The 16,699-nt window shown below is 42.5% G+C and overlaps 2 protein-coding genes across 3 annotated transcripts in view; both read right to left on the bottom strand.

Moving 5' to 3' along the window:
* Positions 1–1,193: 1,193 nt before the first annotated feature.
* On the bottom strand, positions 1,194–4,552 carry asb14b (ankyrin repeat and SOCS box containing 14b). 2 transcript variants are annotated; one of them, XM_004546023.3, is made up of 10 exons: positions 4,353–4,552; positions 3,675–3,852; positions 3,523–3,575; positions 3,304–3,435; positions 3,058–3,216; positions 2,705–2,950; positions 2,449–2,617; positions 1,814–2,348; positions 1,543–1,696; positions 1,194–1,466 (listed from the first exon to the last, which is right to left on the bottom strand). In XM_004546023.3, exons 2-10 carry the CDS (start codon positions 3,797–3,799, stop codon positions 1,291–1,293), a joined length of 1,749 nt encoding a protein of 582 aa, XP_004546080.3. In that variant the 5' UTR covers positions 3,800–3,852; positions 4,353–4,552; the 3' UTR covers positions 1,194–1,290. The 2 variants fall into 2 exon arrangements, with proteins under 2 accessions (XP_004546080.3, XP_004546081.3); XM_004546024.3 differs by having other exon boundaries at positions 3,675–3,799.
* A 436-nt stretch (positions 4,553–4,988) lies between these two features.
* dnah12 (dynein, axonemal, heavy chain 12) overlaps positions 4,989–16,699 on the bottom strand; it is a 33,704-nt gene continuing 21,993 nt past the window's right edge. The window contains exons 61-74 of the mRNA XM_004546022.3: positions 11,712–11,852; positions 11,441–11,599; positions 11,051–11,346; positions 10,683–10,936; positions 10,452–10,592; positions 10,221–10,358; positions 9,905–10,138; positions 9,598–9,786; positions 7,233–7,336; positions 6,935–7,139; positions 6,685–6,822; positions 6,488–6,579; positions 6,064–6,131; positions 4,989–5,883 (exon numbers count right to left, since the gene is read on the bottom strand). Coding sequence (XP_004546079.2) covers positions 5,690–5,883; positions 6,064–6,131; positions 6,488–6,579; positions 6,685–6,822; positions 6,935–7,139; positions 7,233–7,336; positions 9,598–9,786; positions 9,905–10,138; positions 10,221–10,358; positions 10,452–10,592; positions 10,683–10,936; positions 11,051–11,346; positions 11,441–11,599; positions 11,712–11,852 — 2,353 coding nt within the window. The 3' untranslated portion in view covers positions 4,989–5,689. The remainder of the gene's footprint in view (positions 5,884–6,063; positions 6,132–6,487; positions 6,580–6,684; positions 6,823–6,934; positions 7,140–7,232; positions 7,337–9,597; positions 9,787–9,904; positions 10,139–10,220; positions 10,359–10,451; positions 10,593–10,682; positions 10,937–11,050; positions 11,347–11,440; positions 11,600–11,711; positions 11,853–16,699) is intronic.

Here is a 16,699-nt window from a genome sequence, read left to right as displayed (position 1 = left end):
ACAGCCTGTACATACTTATAGTTATAGAATATTCACAACATACTTCATACCGTGTGCATTATAACATACCATAATAGACCCATTTCTGTAATATACTTACATATCTATGTTATTGCCAATATATATTGTAATATATCTATATCACTAAAGCACTTCTGGATGGATGCAAACTGCATTTCGTTGCCCTGTACCTGTGCATGTGCAATGACAATAAAGTTGAATTCTATTCTAATTCTATTCTATTCTATGTATTAAAAATGTATTAAAATCTTGTGTAGAACTAAATACAGAGCAATCACGCTTGTAATACCCCATTCTACCACTAGATGGTAGCAGAGATGCTGTGATTTTCATATGTGTATCGGTAATACACTTGCCTTCATACATGACTCAATAAACGTAAACCTCTACAGTAAGTAAAATCGATATTTAAAGGGTATTATTATTATAATTATTATTATTATTTTGCTGCTCCTTTTTGGAGTCGCCATAGTGGATCACACCAACCCTCTGCTTGTCCTCCTTCACTGCATCCATGACCCTTCTCTGCAGTCTTCCTCTTTGACTTCTGGCTGGATGCTAACATATTCAGATTTCTTTGTCCAGTGTATCCACTATCCTTCCTCTGCACATGTACAAACAATGTCAGCCTTTGAAAATTTGTCTCCAAACCACTCGACCTGAGCTGTCCCTCTGATATACTAATTCCTAATCTTGTACGAATCCTGGTCATTCCCATCAAAAATTTTAGACTGCCACCTCCATTTGGCCCGTGTTTTTGTCACTGTCTCCACCATTTATCTTGCACTCTTGCTGCTATCCTTCTGTCACAAATCAGCCCTGACACTCATCTCCACCCTACCTACACTTCTCTTTTGTGCTCTGTCTGTTGCTTTGGATGGTTGAACTCATCTAACCTTCACTACCTCTACTTCTGGCATCTTCATCATTTCACCTATCTCCCTCTCATGTAGACGCATGTACTCCGTCTTGCTTCTACCGACTTTCATTCATCCTCTGTCCAGCGCATATTCCACCTCTGCAGGTTCTCTTCCACCAGCTCCCTCCTCTCACTGCAGATCGCCACGTCATCTGCAAACAAACTGTTACCCACCAATGTCCCGCTGCGCTCATATATATGTCTCTGATAGATATTTAAAAGGTGAGTACAATTTATGTTCACATTTTTTGACTGTATAAGTAATGTAATTTTAATCACACATAATAATAATAAAGCAGGAAGCTTTCTATAAAAGAGTGACATCTTTGATATCTATAAATATGTTTTCATCAGGGGATAATCATACTGCCCCTGCTGTAAATGTCAAACTCCTTGTAACGCAGATAATCTTTCAGCCTGGGAGGAAGAGGAAGGAAGTTGATAAAAGCTGGTGCTCTCAAACGCAGGCGTCTAAGGTGCTCCCTTATCCGCAGGCGACACAGGTGCTTCAGGCTCCGCACATTTCCTGTCAGACAAAAAAAGTCAGCAACTACAGATGAAGCGCACATTTTTGCTGACAACAGGTAGTGAGCAGTTCATACTTTGAATGTGGCAGATTTCTGGCCACTGTTTCTGCTCCTGCAGTGTGTCCTTTAGTTTGGTGCAGAAGGAGACGTGGTCAGTGTAGTCAAGCATGATGCGCACCACCTGGGCAGATAAGTGCTTCAGCCAGGATACTGTTATCACCTCACAGAACTAGAAAGGAAAGAGAGATATGACAGTCAATCTGAAACTTTGTAGAATAGCATTACTCCATTGCACTTCACATGTTCCACTCTTTATCATTTTTTTTTAGCATAAACTTGGCCTCACCACCATGTCTTTAATGACTGACGTCGTCCAAGCAGTGTAATCATGGGAACTGTCACCATATGGACAGTCAAAGCAGCGCTTCACGTCATAACCATGGTTCAGGATCATTCTCAGCATAACCTCATCTTTTAAGGCATACTGCAGCGCTGAGGGGAAATGAGTGGTGTTGACACGGGAGTAGTAGTTGACATTTGCCCCATACTTCAGCAAGATGTTGATCAGTTCATAATTGCCCTGTCTCAGAGCCACCTGTAGACAGTTGATGGGATCCTGGTTCACGAGAGCCCCGGCCTCTAACAGTAAGCGGGTGCACTGGAGGTCATTGTTGGACACAGCAAAAAAGAGGGCAGACTTGCGGTCATCATCATAGTTGTGGCGGATCCTTGGGTGCAGCATGAAGTTTGGATCGTAGCCAGCTTTGAGCAGTATCTCCACACACTGGGCGTGTCCCCCAGCAGCTGCAGAATGGAGAGGACTCATCCCACTTTCCTTTACAGCATGCAGCTTCGTCACTGGGATGAGATGTTCCAGTGCTCTGTAAAAAAAACAACCCAAAAAAAATCTTTATGTGAGAACATGATATTGGTTGAAATCCTATTTAAAAATTCAGGAAAATAAGTATAGATAATGCTCACAGTCTGTGTCCATGGTATGCCACTCGATGAACTGGCAGGTGCCCACTATAAAGGGGTACGTTTGGATCTGCACCGTGTTCCAGCAGCAAGGAGATTATGTCAGGATTTCCTGATGCCGCTGCATCAAACAAAATCGTACCTGACTCCGACTCACACCACACCTGTGCACCTAAAAAATGAATTAAAGCACTATGAGAACATGCATTTACTTATATACATATGTAAAAGCAAAAGGAGATGGAATCACTACATTTACCTTTCTGTAACAGAACCTCCACCACATTTAGATGTCCATTCTGTGCAGCCAGAGCCAGTGGAGTTTTCTTTTTAACGTCACATGCATTTGGATTAGCACCAGACTCTAAGAGCAGATACACAAAATTCTCCAAGCCTAAAAACGCGGATTCATGTAGAGCTGTCCTGTCCAGTGGTCCGGTTTGGTCTATTTTGGCATTGTAACGAAGCAACAGCGTGGCCAAATCATACTGATCATTTAGAAGAGCTGTGAGCAAAAGGAGCAGGAGAGAAAAGGATGAGAAAGTGTCACACATGTTGAGGTATCTCTAAAATAAAATGTGTTTGAAGTTAGACGAACATAGCGCGAGATACCTGCCACTAATGGAGAATCCTGCTCGTCATTCTGGAGATCTGGGTTGCTACCATTCTGTAACAGGAATGTAGCATTCTCTCTGAGCCCGTGGACCACAGCTAAAAACAGTGGCGTCTCACCCTTCAGAGTGCGACACTGGGCTGCACCCGGGGGTGATGCTGGAACCCAAACACCCAGGAACCGATCAACACCTCAGGGTTGAAATGAACAAGCCTGTGCCAGTCAAAAGTTACAGCTACATTTACCTGAAAAGATAATCTCTAGCACCTTCTTATTCTGCTGTGCCGCAGCCTCGTGCAGCGGGATCCATCCTCGTGTATCAACTCTGGACAGAGTCTCCGGTTGGGCTGCAAGTCTGTTCAGGGCATTCTCATCACCTGAATATGAAGACGGGACGTATCAGATCTTTGAGAAAGATTCAGAATTGTCTGAATCAGCACTGAGGTTAAAGGTCATCAGCTTACCCTCCTTAATTGCTTTAAAAATCTCATCAGGGTCTTCACAAGGTTTCAGATCACTATTTAAAGTTATTGCACAGAATAAGGATTCACTTAAACAAACAAGACATTCATAATATAGATACTTATATGTGAATGCTGGGTGAGTAGATAGAAACCTTGGATTTAATCCTTTTAGCTTTCTATACTGAATTAGACTTTGTTCAATAATATATTGCGTTGCCTCATCTTCGTCCAAGTCTTCCTCTGATTGATAAAAGTCATCTTCTGTTTCCATGCTCATCTGACAAGTGTAAAAAGAGCCAGTGCAGAAGGGGTTACTCTGAGGAGGCACAGCTATAAGGTAAACAAGAGCATTAAATCACACACCACTCACAGTCCTGAATAACAACTGCAACACAGTGCAGCTAAGCAGGAAATGTGGCAGTCAGTCTCATTGTTTTTACTTTACTGACACCATAATACATGCAGGATATTGGATCTAATGACTTTAATTGGACTTATTGTCCCAATTTTCAGTCTAATAACTCTCAATGTCAAAAGCAAATCTCCAGTTGAGAAGCTGCAGGGTTTTTTTTTTCTTTCAGCATCGGCAAAACAAACAAATGGAGATTCACAAATGACTCCAGTGGACATTTCTTAAAAAGAACATATAAAGCAGCAGAGGAAATGCTGTTACGAGAGCAGAGACTGCAACACGACACAAAGTTATAGCATGGAAATTCAAATGCCACATGTATTGCAACAGTTTGTATAATATGACAGCGTGGCATTCAAGCTCCACACTAATCAAGTTTTTAACCAAATAAAAATGTTTTTCATCGCGTGGTGTTTACCTTCAGTCAAAAAGCTGCTCTCTGTGTAGTTTTAACACCAGTATAGCCAGGGGGCTCTTTAGCAGCCACACATACTGGGGCTATTTATATCCTGCCCTCTCTCTCTCTCTCTCTCTCTCTCTCTCACACACACACACACACACACACACACACACACACACACACACACACACACACACACACACACACACACTATAAATATCAGATCACAAGGTCTTCACAGCCAGTTTCTAGTTTGACCCACTAAGCAACTGCAACAACTGCCATCATTCAACTCATAAGCAATTGTATTCATAATGCAAAATCTAATATTCAAACACAAACCAACAGTTGGTTCACTTTGGAAGTTCACCCCCTCCATAAAATACAATTTTAAAATACAATTTTTCAGATTTAACAAGATTGTTTTCTTTGTGCATAGCACACTGCTAAATTCAATTATATTTAATCTCTTATGATTCACCCTAAAAGACTTTTATTTTCTACTTGTTATTGCTGCTGCACATTAATAGCTTATAGTCTATAGATGGTATCAGCTCACACTGAGGGAAAAGGAGGCAAACAGGTTACTAAGAAGGCAAATGAACAGCGAGAAAAAGGACAAAAGGTTTATAATAAGGTATCAGTCTAGACAGCAAAACTAGTTTGGAAGCTGAGGCTCTCCGTCAGTAGGTTTTCTAAGTATAATCCATGTTTTTATCTTTAGAGTGATCATTTTATTGGGCTTGTGTCCACCTTAGTATTACAGCACATGAAAAAAGTCACTCCAAGGAGACACATGGCTAAATGTAAAAACTGTAAAGGCATAACTGCAATGATATACCGTATAGGTGTAACTATCCTTTAAGCGTTCAAAGAATGTTTGCAATGTTCTTGGCTTATTCTTGTGTACTGCAGTCAAACGTTGTATTAAGTAAAATAAGAACCTACATGAAATATATTTTTAAAATGTGAGCCAAATATTTTGAAACCAGTGTGTTTGCAATTAATTTTTGACAGGTTTTTCCATCAGGACTCACACAGCACCAGCTGAGCACCGAGGCGTACCTGTTTCCATGTCTTTCTGTTCAAAAAAAGAAAACAGCACATCTGATGCGCTTAATCTTTCACTGTAACATTTCTGGTGAAAGCACAGCAGCTTTTTTATTTTGTAAGTAGTTAATGGACAAAGTTGTGAATTGAAAATACCAAAATTATATTACATTAAGATCTCCACATCAGCCATAGACATTGTGTTTATTATTGTATTAAGGAACACAGAGTTTAAACTAATCCAAGCAGGATTGAGAATAGCTGCAGTAAAGCATTTGATTCTTAAAGCAATGTGCTGACTGATCTCAGTCATCAAGCTGGCAGAGCATGGCAACACCACGCTTGATCCAGTGCTGTGGGCGCTTGTTGGTGGGCAGCGTCATGGAAATGACAAAATTGGTGGAGTGGCCTGTGGTGGACAGCGTGCCTTTCCTTTCGCTGGTCTTGTATAGAGGACAAATGTACATCTTCTGAGGCTGACTGACGCTGTTCTTTTGAGCTGTTGGGCAGAAATGAAAGCAAAGGAACACAGAAAATGGTAGATAGATGGTGATAAAATAATACAAGGAAACAAGCAATTATGCACTTGAAAGAGATATCTGAAAACATTAATTGCATCCAGATTGTTGCAGATCTGAAACACCAGCTCTAGAAGTGCACAAAGTCAGGCAATACTTACTGGGTTTTACCCAGATGATTGGCATTGAGTCAAAGAGGACTTTGGGGTACTGCTCAGCCAGAACTCCACTGATAATAGAGAGAGACAAACAAACCCATCCTTATCAGGTCTCCCTATATTTCACTAGTGATGAACAAAGTAAAAAAAATCCTATATAAATCCTGTATATATATTAAAAAAAATCCCCATTACAAGTAAAGGGCCAATATTAAAAAATATAAATTTAGCCCAATAAAAAGTATTATAAATATTTAATTTTGAAATGTAATATAAAGCAACATGAAGTAGAATATTTTCATTAAATCCTCAAATGTGTGCTTAAGTACAGTGAATGACTTTTTTCCTGCAGAGTAATAGCTTATAAGCTATACTGCTATAAGCATATAGTCAATATTGTATTCCTAACGCTGCTGTGAGCATGTACCTTTCTTTGTCCCACCGAGCTCCATCAAGAAACAGTCCATTAATGTAAACACCATCTTCAGGCGTTGTTTGTATCTCGTCAAAAGGAAGGACCTGTAAGATAAAATCATAAAAGACAAACCACTAATTAGTAATGTCTAAGGGCTATGATAAGATCTTTACATGTGAAGAGAGATCCAAAAGTGTGAGTCTCCAGACCTCAAATTCGAAGCTCAGCAGGTCAATGGGGATGTGGTATTTCCTGGCATAGTTCTGCATGGCCCCAGTTAGAAAGGCCTGGGTGAAGAAGAAGCCAGACAGCCAGAACACATTGGGCTTGCTGGTGTTAAACCAAACCTACAGGCACACAAAATAAAGTGAAAATATAATGAGACTGAAAAGGTGCACAAAGCTTTGATATGCCGAGTTGAAACTGCTCATTCAAATCACTTTTGCTCACTAGTCTTACCTGCAAAAACTTGAGCCTTGACAGAAAGTCATTAATGTAACTGCCCAAGGGTTTGAGGCTGGGGTAAGAGCGCTTGGCCCATTTCTCTGGCACTTTTCCAACCACCAAACTGCCTGCAACTGCCTCCAGCTCTGCATCCATCACCACCAATCCCTTAATAGCCTTCAGCAAATTCTGCAGGCTGATACGAATCAAACTACACAACCTGAGAGAGCAAAGACAGCAGTTAAGTCATGAAAGAAAAATGGTTGCAATGGTTATATAGCTTAAAACAGGGTGGAGAGCTGTCTGTTCATACGTGTTGTAGCGTTCCATCTCTTGGACAAGGACTGTGTTCATGCTTTCTTCATAGAGCACAGGAAACTTCAAGAGAGCTGCTTCTGTGTCAAAGTTAGCTGGGAGCTTAGGGAAATAAGCAAATGTGGCAGTTATAAACACACGGTGAAGTGGACACAGAGCACAGACAACTCTCAACGTTTGTACAACGTAGAGAGTTATAGATATACTGGTGCTATCTGGACAATAAAAAGTAAATGTACCTAATACGCTAGTAACAATATGTTAACATGCTCACAATACATCCATCTATCAACTTTCTTTACCACTTGGCCCCCAAAACCATATGGCTGGAGAGTAGGACTTCCTTACACTGTCTCTGAGAGGGAGTTGGAATACCCAGAGGAAACGCAAAGCAGTAAACACAAAGCACATGTATGTTTAATGGGGATGCTATTTTTTTACAGTGCTGTGCAAATGTTTTGAGCCATCACTCGTTTCTTTATTTTTTGCTTGGATAATGTGATATAGGTTCAGAAATATACTGAAGTATGAAAACATACATAGAAATAAATGACATAAGCACGCAGTCTTTAGGAATGGTTCTCCAGGCTTCTTAAAGAACATTTCAGAGCTCCACTTTGGATGTTGGCTGCTTTGTGTTCTGTTACTAATGTTGACCTCTGAGTTCAGGCAAAGACAATCCATGACTGATTGTGTTTTACTGTATGTTTTTCTATCCAAGTATGCTTTTAATGCACTGGCAAGGTGTGTGTAGGATCATTGTCATGCTGAAAAATGAGGCTGTTGCCAATCAGACATTTTCCATTTGTACTGCATGGTTGATCAAAATCTGACAGAACTTTTCTGCATTCATAATGCCATGAAATTTGACAAGATCCCCAACACTACTGACTGAAATGCAACCCCAACCCATGACAGAGGCTCCACTGTGTTTCTCAGATGGTTGCAGATGCTTACTCCTGTCTACTCATTTCCTCCATACATACTGGCCATACATATTGGTTTGAACCAATATGTATGGAGCCAGATGTATCTCTCAGGTGTCTGGTAGGGCTTTTCTTTAGGTCTGATACTTCTTTTTTGACTTCCACTTCTCCAGTTTCCTCACATGTTTTAAGGACACACTGCACACTATGCCAAGTTGTGAAACAATTTGGATAATCCCATATGGAAAAGATACATATAAATCTTATAAAGTTTGTGTCTGTCTTGTGTGAAACTTGTATGAAAAGCATACAAGAGTGAAAACAGACATAAGATCCCTAGAAAAATTATATAAATGAAACTTGTATGTTTTGGATACTTACTAAAACAATCTATGAAAGTGGCCACTTTCATGAGTAAATCATATAAGCCTTATATGATTCACTATATGAAGTAGGCCACATCTGATGCAAGTCTTTTCTATTTCTTTTCCATATGGGATAGCTCACTTGGAATCACCTTGTTGGTGCAAAAATGCAATTTTATGGCACTCAAACTCTGTTGACTTTGGCACTTTTTATAAATTCCACTAAAGTGATGGGAAATAAATCTGTGTTTTTGTGAAAGGGCCAAAGGACTCTTTGCTAAGTTGTCTGCTTTGTGTAGACACAACACTGGGTTAGGTGTCTTTTTATGCTTGAATGAGTCATAGGTCAGTGTGGCTTAAAAAAACAAAAAACATTCTTCTGAAAATGGTCGGGCTTAAGAACTGAACGAAAGATAACCGAAAACAAAAAAGCAGTCAACATTCAAAGAAAAACTGACTTACTTTCCAAAAACCTGAAAAACTATTGCTGAAGACCAATTTTCAAAACATTGTGGCTCCTTGGGAGCAATTATAAAGAAACTAGGGGTGCTTCAAGACTTTTACACAGTATATAAACTAGTCATTAACCAAACTATTTGACTAATGACAGAGAATAAAAATAATTCTCTATCAAAAGGGAGGTTATCAACCTAAATTAATTCATCCAGGAGAAGCAGGAATATGTCCACCTGCACTGCAGTTACTGAAATCCACTGAACAGATGTTGAGAAATTTGGCTTCAGTCAAAACAGAGGAGACAAAGTAAGACCAAAGTCGGTAAAATTGAAAGTAGTGTCTGGGAACTGAAAAATGTTATTTAAAAAAAAAAACCCAAATGTGTCAATTAACTTAGCCAATGCTGAGATGCTGTATTTCACAGAATGAGTGAAATCTCGATGTGTGATGGTGCTTAAGGGAACATTAAGTAATTGCCAAAGGTTAATAGGATTATTCTACATAAAAACTTAGGGAAATCCAACTGTTGGTATTTGAAATGTTTTTGTTTGGACCAACCATGCCATTGGTATGGCTAAAAACTCCTAAATGAAGAGGAAGTTTGATTAAGTTGTACCTTGGTGAGGATGTCATTCGCTATGTCGTACAGCATGTTGTCGCTCTCAGAATGGGTTCCGCCCTCGGAGCCTCCACCCTGGGTGAGTATCAGTGAATCAAACAGTAGTTTTGTCTGCTGCAAATCTTTGGAAATGTCTACATTTTCGTGCATCCCAAACACTTCTGGATGCTGGCTGAATGGAAGTTCCTAGAGTACAACAAAGACACTGCTGTCAGTAATATACCATAAAATTGAAAGAAATTAAGGATTATATGCAGTTATTTTATATAAATTATATATACTACTGCTTCTGGAGTGTCTGCACCTTGATAAACAGAATGTAATCCTGATAGCTAGATTTTGGTGGGGCACAGTAATCGCCACTAGGTGAGAAAGGATAGCGAAAAGTCTCAATGATGTCCTTGTTGTAGAAGTCAGCCAAGATAGTCATCAGGAGCCGCCTGTCCCAATCATCTGTCACACGGCCACCGTAATTGCACTCTCCAGTCAGATATGTTATGGCCTCCAAGGGCACCTTGTCATATTCATTTACAAACAGCTAAAGAGGAAGAGAAATTAAATGAGTTTTTGATGTTTTTTTCAGGGTAGAAACACAACAACTGAGTGTTTTGAGTAAATACCTGTAGCTGTCTGATGCTTATGCGCAGGTCAGACTCATTGAAGCCATACGGAATATTCCAGCCCAAAGGACCAAACTTTTTCCTCTCCTGAACGAGAGCATGGAAGAAGCACAGTCCATACAGGAGCTTCTCCCAGATCTAGTTAGGAAATTCATTTATTGTGTCACACACCTATAGAATTAATACATAATTATGCATAAAAAATTCTAAATAGGTTTCCTCCTGACTCACCAGCTCTTTATTGGGACAGTTGCTGAAGAAGTTTGGATCAGAAATAGGATCTGACAAATAAGACTGGAGCAGGTTGAGACGGAGTCCTGTTGGGGGCTCATTTGTCATTTTCACTCCATTCTGCAGGATGGTCACTGGAAACTGATTAATTTTTTTTTACTATACTGAAGGCTCTTTCAGATGACAGTTATATCTATTTAGTCCTTAAAGTTGTTCATTTATGGGTTTTACCTTGGCTGAAGGGTAGCTTGTGAGCCAGAGGCGGAAGTCTTGGTGGCATGTTGCAAGACTAAAGTCCTCACAGATTTTCTCTAGCATGGGCATCCAGGAAACGGCCAAGTGGCAATTTTGTAAACACACCCATGTCCCATCCTGCATGGCTGTGGATATCATTTTAGAAGCAATGGGCCCCTGTCCCTGACCCAGAGAGATAGACTGGAACTTGGCACCACCCATGTTCTTGTCACTGGCAAACTTCAGCAAGCCTGTGGAAGGATAGTTTTAGTTTTTCTAAAAGAGTTAGTTTTCCTAGTTTCAGGATTTGACACTGACTTTATGTGGCCCTTTGAAAATCAGTAAAACAGATTTATAGAACTTACTAGCCATGGGATCAGCACCTGTAGACAGCACAAACACGAGTGGGATGGCAGAGTTGGAGTCCAAGTAGCTCTTACTCAGGTCAAAGGGAGGTGGTTGGACAAATTTCTTCCCTAGGTTGCGTTTCACATATTTAGCCACAGCTGGCAGTATCTTATCAGGCCTGAGACAGCGAACGATGATCATCTTTTGCAGATCATTGAGCTGTTCACACCACGGAGCAGGCAAACCAATAGTGCATGGATCTTTGCTGTCATAAATGGACTTGAAGTCATCTGGATTTTTAATGAAAGCTTCTCTGCAAAATAAATAACAATCCACATTGGGTAAACAGTGATGATGATGATGATGATGATGAGGCCATTTTTATTTTAGTGATTAAAGCTTGTTACTTCAATCCTCGTAAACCAGGGAGTTCACTTGCTCTGCAGATTTCATCCCAGCTCTTGTCCTGTAGCCAGGTGGGGTCGGGATTAGCAGTGGTGTTCTGGAGGCCCACTCCCCCAGTCAGCAGGAACATAAAGTCAGTGTGTTTAATCTCCCCTTTTGCTCTTAGAAGAAAACATTGATAAAAAAATAGCATCAAATATAAAAGTAAACATCCACATAGATTTGCACTAAGCATGAGAGTAAGAGTCAAAATTGCTTGTAACTTTAACTTACAGTAGTAATTTGCAGCAGAGAAGGAAGGAGAAGAGGAGTTTATCTTTCTCAAACAGAGAACGACATATGTTGCAGTACAAGTTATAGGTGAAGTGATCAATAAGAAACTGAAGCCTTCTTTCCAGAATCTTGGACTTGTTACTGATGAACAAAAGGCAAAATACAGTTTATAAGTTTCCAAATAACACAGACAATGTTCTGTCACCATGTAACCGTATTCTGTTTAAATAGATTTTCCCTGAGAAAGTTACTCTTTAGTGCCCCCTTTTGGCATGACCTGGTGTAACGTGCTCAAATCCGTCTCTGTTCTATGATGTCATCAGAAAGCGCATGTTATTGTTTGGGGAAAGGACTTCTCCCGTTCTCCCGTCCGCTGCTGTAGTGGCATTTGTCTCCCTTAAGACGGTCTTTAAGGGCATTGTCGGTATGTAATTCTGTTCCATCTTTACTAATGAACAATCTACTTGAAGAAATGTGATTGCAGTGTTTGCTTAATAGAAACGTTTGTAAAGAGGGAATTAGCTAACGCTTTCGGCTAAACAAGTCATTGTACTGTTATTGTGTATTTCTCCTCATCTATGGTTTCTAAGAGCATTTCATGTCATGTTGTTTCTCAGTTTTACCCTACTTCAACTGGCCTAAGTAAAGGGAGTGAAGTCAAACCCTCTTGTCTGCGTGGTCATTTTGAAGAGGAGTTTAGTCTGAATGTCGACTCTAGCAAGGCGTTAGAGGCAGAGGACATGACAGTAAAACGACAGCCTCTCAAAGACCAGTCTCGTGGGGAACTGGACAGCAATTAGAGCTATCCTCCGGAAACAGCTCAGATGTAGGAAGAAATCCAATCGACAGCAACATGTCGCAGAGAACCAGCGCATCAATGAAAACCAGATCTAATATATCTGGCTCCTCCAGGCATACCAGGAGCTCAGCTGCAAGTAAGGCAGCCGCTGCACAAGCACGTGCAGAAGCTGAGGCGGCTAAGGCTGAAGCAGCATTTGTGGATAAAGAGAACGATCTGAAGCTGCAGCAAGCGGAACTGGAAGCTTCTATGCAGCTTCGAAAAATACGTCTTGAAGCGTCATTAGATAAAGTACGCATGGAAAAAAGGGCTGCAGCTGCAGAAGCAAAAGCAGAAGTTTTGGAGGCTGCAGCGATCCAAGATGATGGCGAGGGTCTTAGTGAGATAGATGTTCCTGCTGACGACCCAGTAACGCGCACAAGAGAATATGTGAAGGGTGCCTCACACGGCAGCCAAACCACGCCCATTCTAGAAACCTCCAATGATAACACGGAGACGAAACTCCTTCAGCATTCACCGACCATAGACTCCTACTCCAAGATCTTTACGCCAGGATCTGATGTACATTTTCGACCAAGCCTCAAGCCAGTTGCGACACCACACATCCAAACCCAAACCACACCCATAATAGCAAATCTAAAGGATCATTTCCCAGGCAAAGCTGATCAAAGTGAGACCTACACCCCTAAACAAGAACCAACGGTCAATTATGCACGACAGCCTCTGGACAGCGGCTACACCGGCGCGGCGTATATCACAACCCCAGACAACTCCGGTCACCCACATGAGACCACATGCCGGGAAAGGGGCCCACTGTACACTCCACTAGAAATGGAGCAGAACATGTCAGACCTTGTTAGATTTATGGCTCGACGTGAACTGGTGACTACAGGGCTCCTTCACTTCAACGACCGTCCCGAATGCTACAGAGCCTGGAAAGCATCGTTTATGAATGCCATCAGAGGTCTCAACCTCTCACCAAGTGAACAGCTTGACCTCCTCGTGAAATGGCTAGGTAAGGACTCAGCTGAACATGCCAGACGAATACGATCCGTGTATGCGAACCAACCAGCTAACGGACTCAGAGCTATGTGGGACAGGCTTAATGAGTGCTACGGTGCACCAGAGGTCATCGAGGGTGCCTTTTTGAAAAGATTAGACAACTTTCCCAAGATTCCAAACAGAGATGGTCGTAAACTAAGAGAGCTGGGAGACTTGCTGTCGGAGATACAGGCTGCCAAAGAAGATGGTGACTTGCTTGGGCTTAGTTATCTGGATACCCCTCGTGGTGTTACCCCTGTCGTCCAGAAGCTGCCATTTTATCTCCAGGAAAAATGGCTTTCTTTAGGCTTTAAGTACAAAGAAGATCGCGGGGCTCCCTATCCCCCATTCGGTTTCTTTGTAGACTTTGTGTGTCGGGAAGCACGGATGCGCAACGACCCTGGCCTCACACAGACAGCATACAGTAGTGAGTTATTAGGCAGTAAGCAATCGTCTAAAGCCGAAGGTCACAAAGCTGTGGCAGTTTTTAAAACGAGGGTCTCGCCGGATCCTCGGCCCCTTTTCAACGGTACAAGGACTGCATCGTTTCGCACCCAATCTGGAAGCGAGTCATCCACTAGAGATGATCCAGCAGAGCGCTGCCCGCTACACAACAAACCCCACCCCTTACCCAGGTGTCGCGGGTTTAGAGAGAAGCCAATGGAAGAAAGGAAAGCACTCTTAAAAAGGTACGGAATATGTTACAGGTGCTGCAGAGCCACACATTTGGCAAGGAATTGTGAAGACGACATCTCCTGCTCAGAGTGTGGAAGCAAGAGCCACATTGCAGCCCTCCACCCTGGATCTGCCCCATGGTCCACCAACACAGCACATTCCGCACCAGATCAGGGCGGGGAGGGAAATTCCAACCTGAATGAAGGTGATGTTTCCACAGCATGTACTGAGGTCTGCGGAAATTATTCCGCAGGGCGTTCCTGCTCAAAAATATGTCTGACCAGGGTGTACCCAACCGACTGCCCTGAAGCTGCAGTTACGGTATACACAATATTAGATGATCAGAGCAACAGATCACTTGCACGTACCGAGTTTTTCGACCTATTCAACATTGCAGGGCCTCCTTCACCATACACTTTGAAGACATGTGCCGGAACACAAGAGACAGAAGGCAGACAAGCACGTGGCTTTGTGATCGAACCCATTAACGGGAGTGTCACACTCTCTTTGCCGTCACTGATTGAATGCAACGAGATCCCAAATAACCGCGCAGAAATACCAACACCAGAGGTAGCATTAAACCACAGTCATTTGAAGGCCCTTGCAAAACACATTCCAAAGCTGGACTCCCAAGCTTCCATCCTGCTCTTGTTAGGCAGAGATATCATCAGAGTTCATAAGGTCAGAAGACAAGTGAATGGCCCACAAAACGCACCCTATGCCCAGAAGTTGGATCTGGGTTGGGTTATTGTAGGAGATGTGTGCATTGGAGATGTCCACAGACCTACGGTTATCAGCTCTTGCTACACTAACGTACTGAAAAATGGACGTCCTTCTCTCTTTCAGCCATGCCCAAACGATTACTATGTAAAAGAGAAGTATAGTAGTGGTAGCTCCCCTTCATTTCCCCTAACATGCAAACATCTCCCTGCTAGTGAGAAATGGGCCACCTTAGACTGTAATGTGTTCCAGACAACAAAGGACGACGACAAAGAAGCTCCTTCAATCGAGGACGGACAGTTCATCCACATCATGGAGCAAGAGGTCTATAAGGACCAAGAAAACAGGTGGGTGGCTCCCCTGCCTTTCAGATCTCTACGACCAAAGCTCCCTCATAACCACGAGCAAGCACTTGAACGTCTCAAATCTCTACAGCGGTCCTTCAGAAGGAAGCCTAAAATGAAGGAAGAGTTTGTCTCGTTCATGGCAAAGATCTTTCAGAATGGGCACGCTGAAGAAGCCCCACCTCTGAAGCCTAATGAGGAGCATTGGTACCTACCTTGTTTTGGGGTTTACCATCCCAAGAAGCCCTCCCAAATAAGAGTCGTCTTCGACTCCAGTGCCCAGCACAAAGGTTTGTCTCTGAACCAAGTACTCCTAACGGGACCAGACCTCAACAACACCCTGGTAGGAGTCCTCCTTCGGTTTTGGAAAGAACAGATCGCCTTCACTGTGGACGTGCAACAGATGTTTCATTGTTTCAAGGTGCGTCCTGAAGACCGGAACTTCCTCAGGTTCCTCTGGTTTAAAGAGAACAACCCAGAGAAAGAGATTATGGAGTTCCGTATGAACGTGCACGTCTTTGGAAATAGTCCTTCGCCGGCTGTGGCTATCTACTGTCTTAGACGTGCAGCACAGGAAGGCCGGAAGGAGTATGGGGAGGACGTAGAACAGTTTGTCACTCGTGACTTTTACGTAGATGACGGGTTAAAGTCCTTGCCCACAACAGACGCAGCTATCGACCTGCTCAAAAGAACTCAAAAAATGCTGGCTCGCTCTAACCTTAGGCTGCATAAGCTGGCTTCGAACAGCAAGGAGGTCATGAAGGCCTTTCCCAGTGAAGATCATGCCACAGACCTGAAAGATTTGGACCTTACTGCTGACACTCTACCAATGCAGCGTAGCCTTGGGCTGTACTGGGACTTGGATTCAGACTGTTTTACTTACCGCGTCCAGGACGAGAGAAAGGCATTCACTCAACGAGGAGTTCTCTCAACGGTGAACAGCCTGTACGATCCTCTAGGATTCGTCTCCCCCGTGACAATTCAAGGGAAACTGCTGCTTCGAGAACTGGCCTCACAATCTTCAGATTGGGACACCCCACTACCAGCAGAAAAGGAAAAGGTGTGGGAAAGTTGGAGAGATTTTCTGCAGGAGTTAAGGCATCTGAGGATCCCCCGACCGTACTCAAACATGTCACCATCCACTGTCAAGTTAACAGAACTCTGTGTCTTTTCAGACGCTTCAGAGAAAGCAGTAGCTGCTGTCGCCTACTTGAAGACTGTGGACGCAGATGGGGGATGCTGCACTAGATTGGTTGCAAGTAAAGCCAAACTGGCCCCACGTCCAGAGCATACTATACCTCGGTTGGAGCTTTGTGCAGCAGTCATGGCAGTAACTCTGTCCGAGGCCATCACCTCCGAAATAGACATTGTATTCGACGCAGTCACCTACTACACAGACAGCAAGGCGG

Source organism: Maylandia zebra, linkage group LG20, assembly GCF_041146795.1.
Source record: "Maylandia zebra isolate NMK-2024a linkage group LG20, Mzebra_GT3a, whole genome shotgun sequence".
Classification (NCBI taxonomy): domain Eukaryota; kingdom Metazoa; phylum Chordata; class Actinopteri; order Cichliformes; family Cichlidae; genus Maylandia; species Maylandia zebra.
This window is presented reverse-complemented; position numbering and strand designations above follow the sequence as displayed.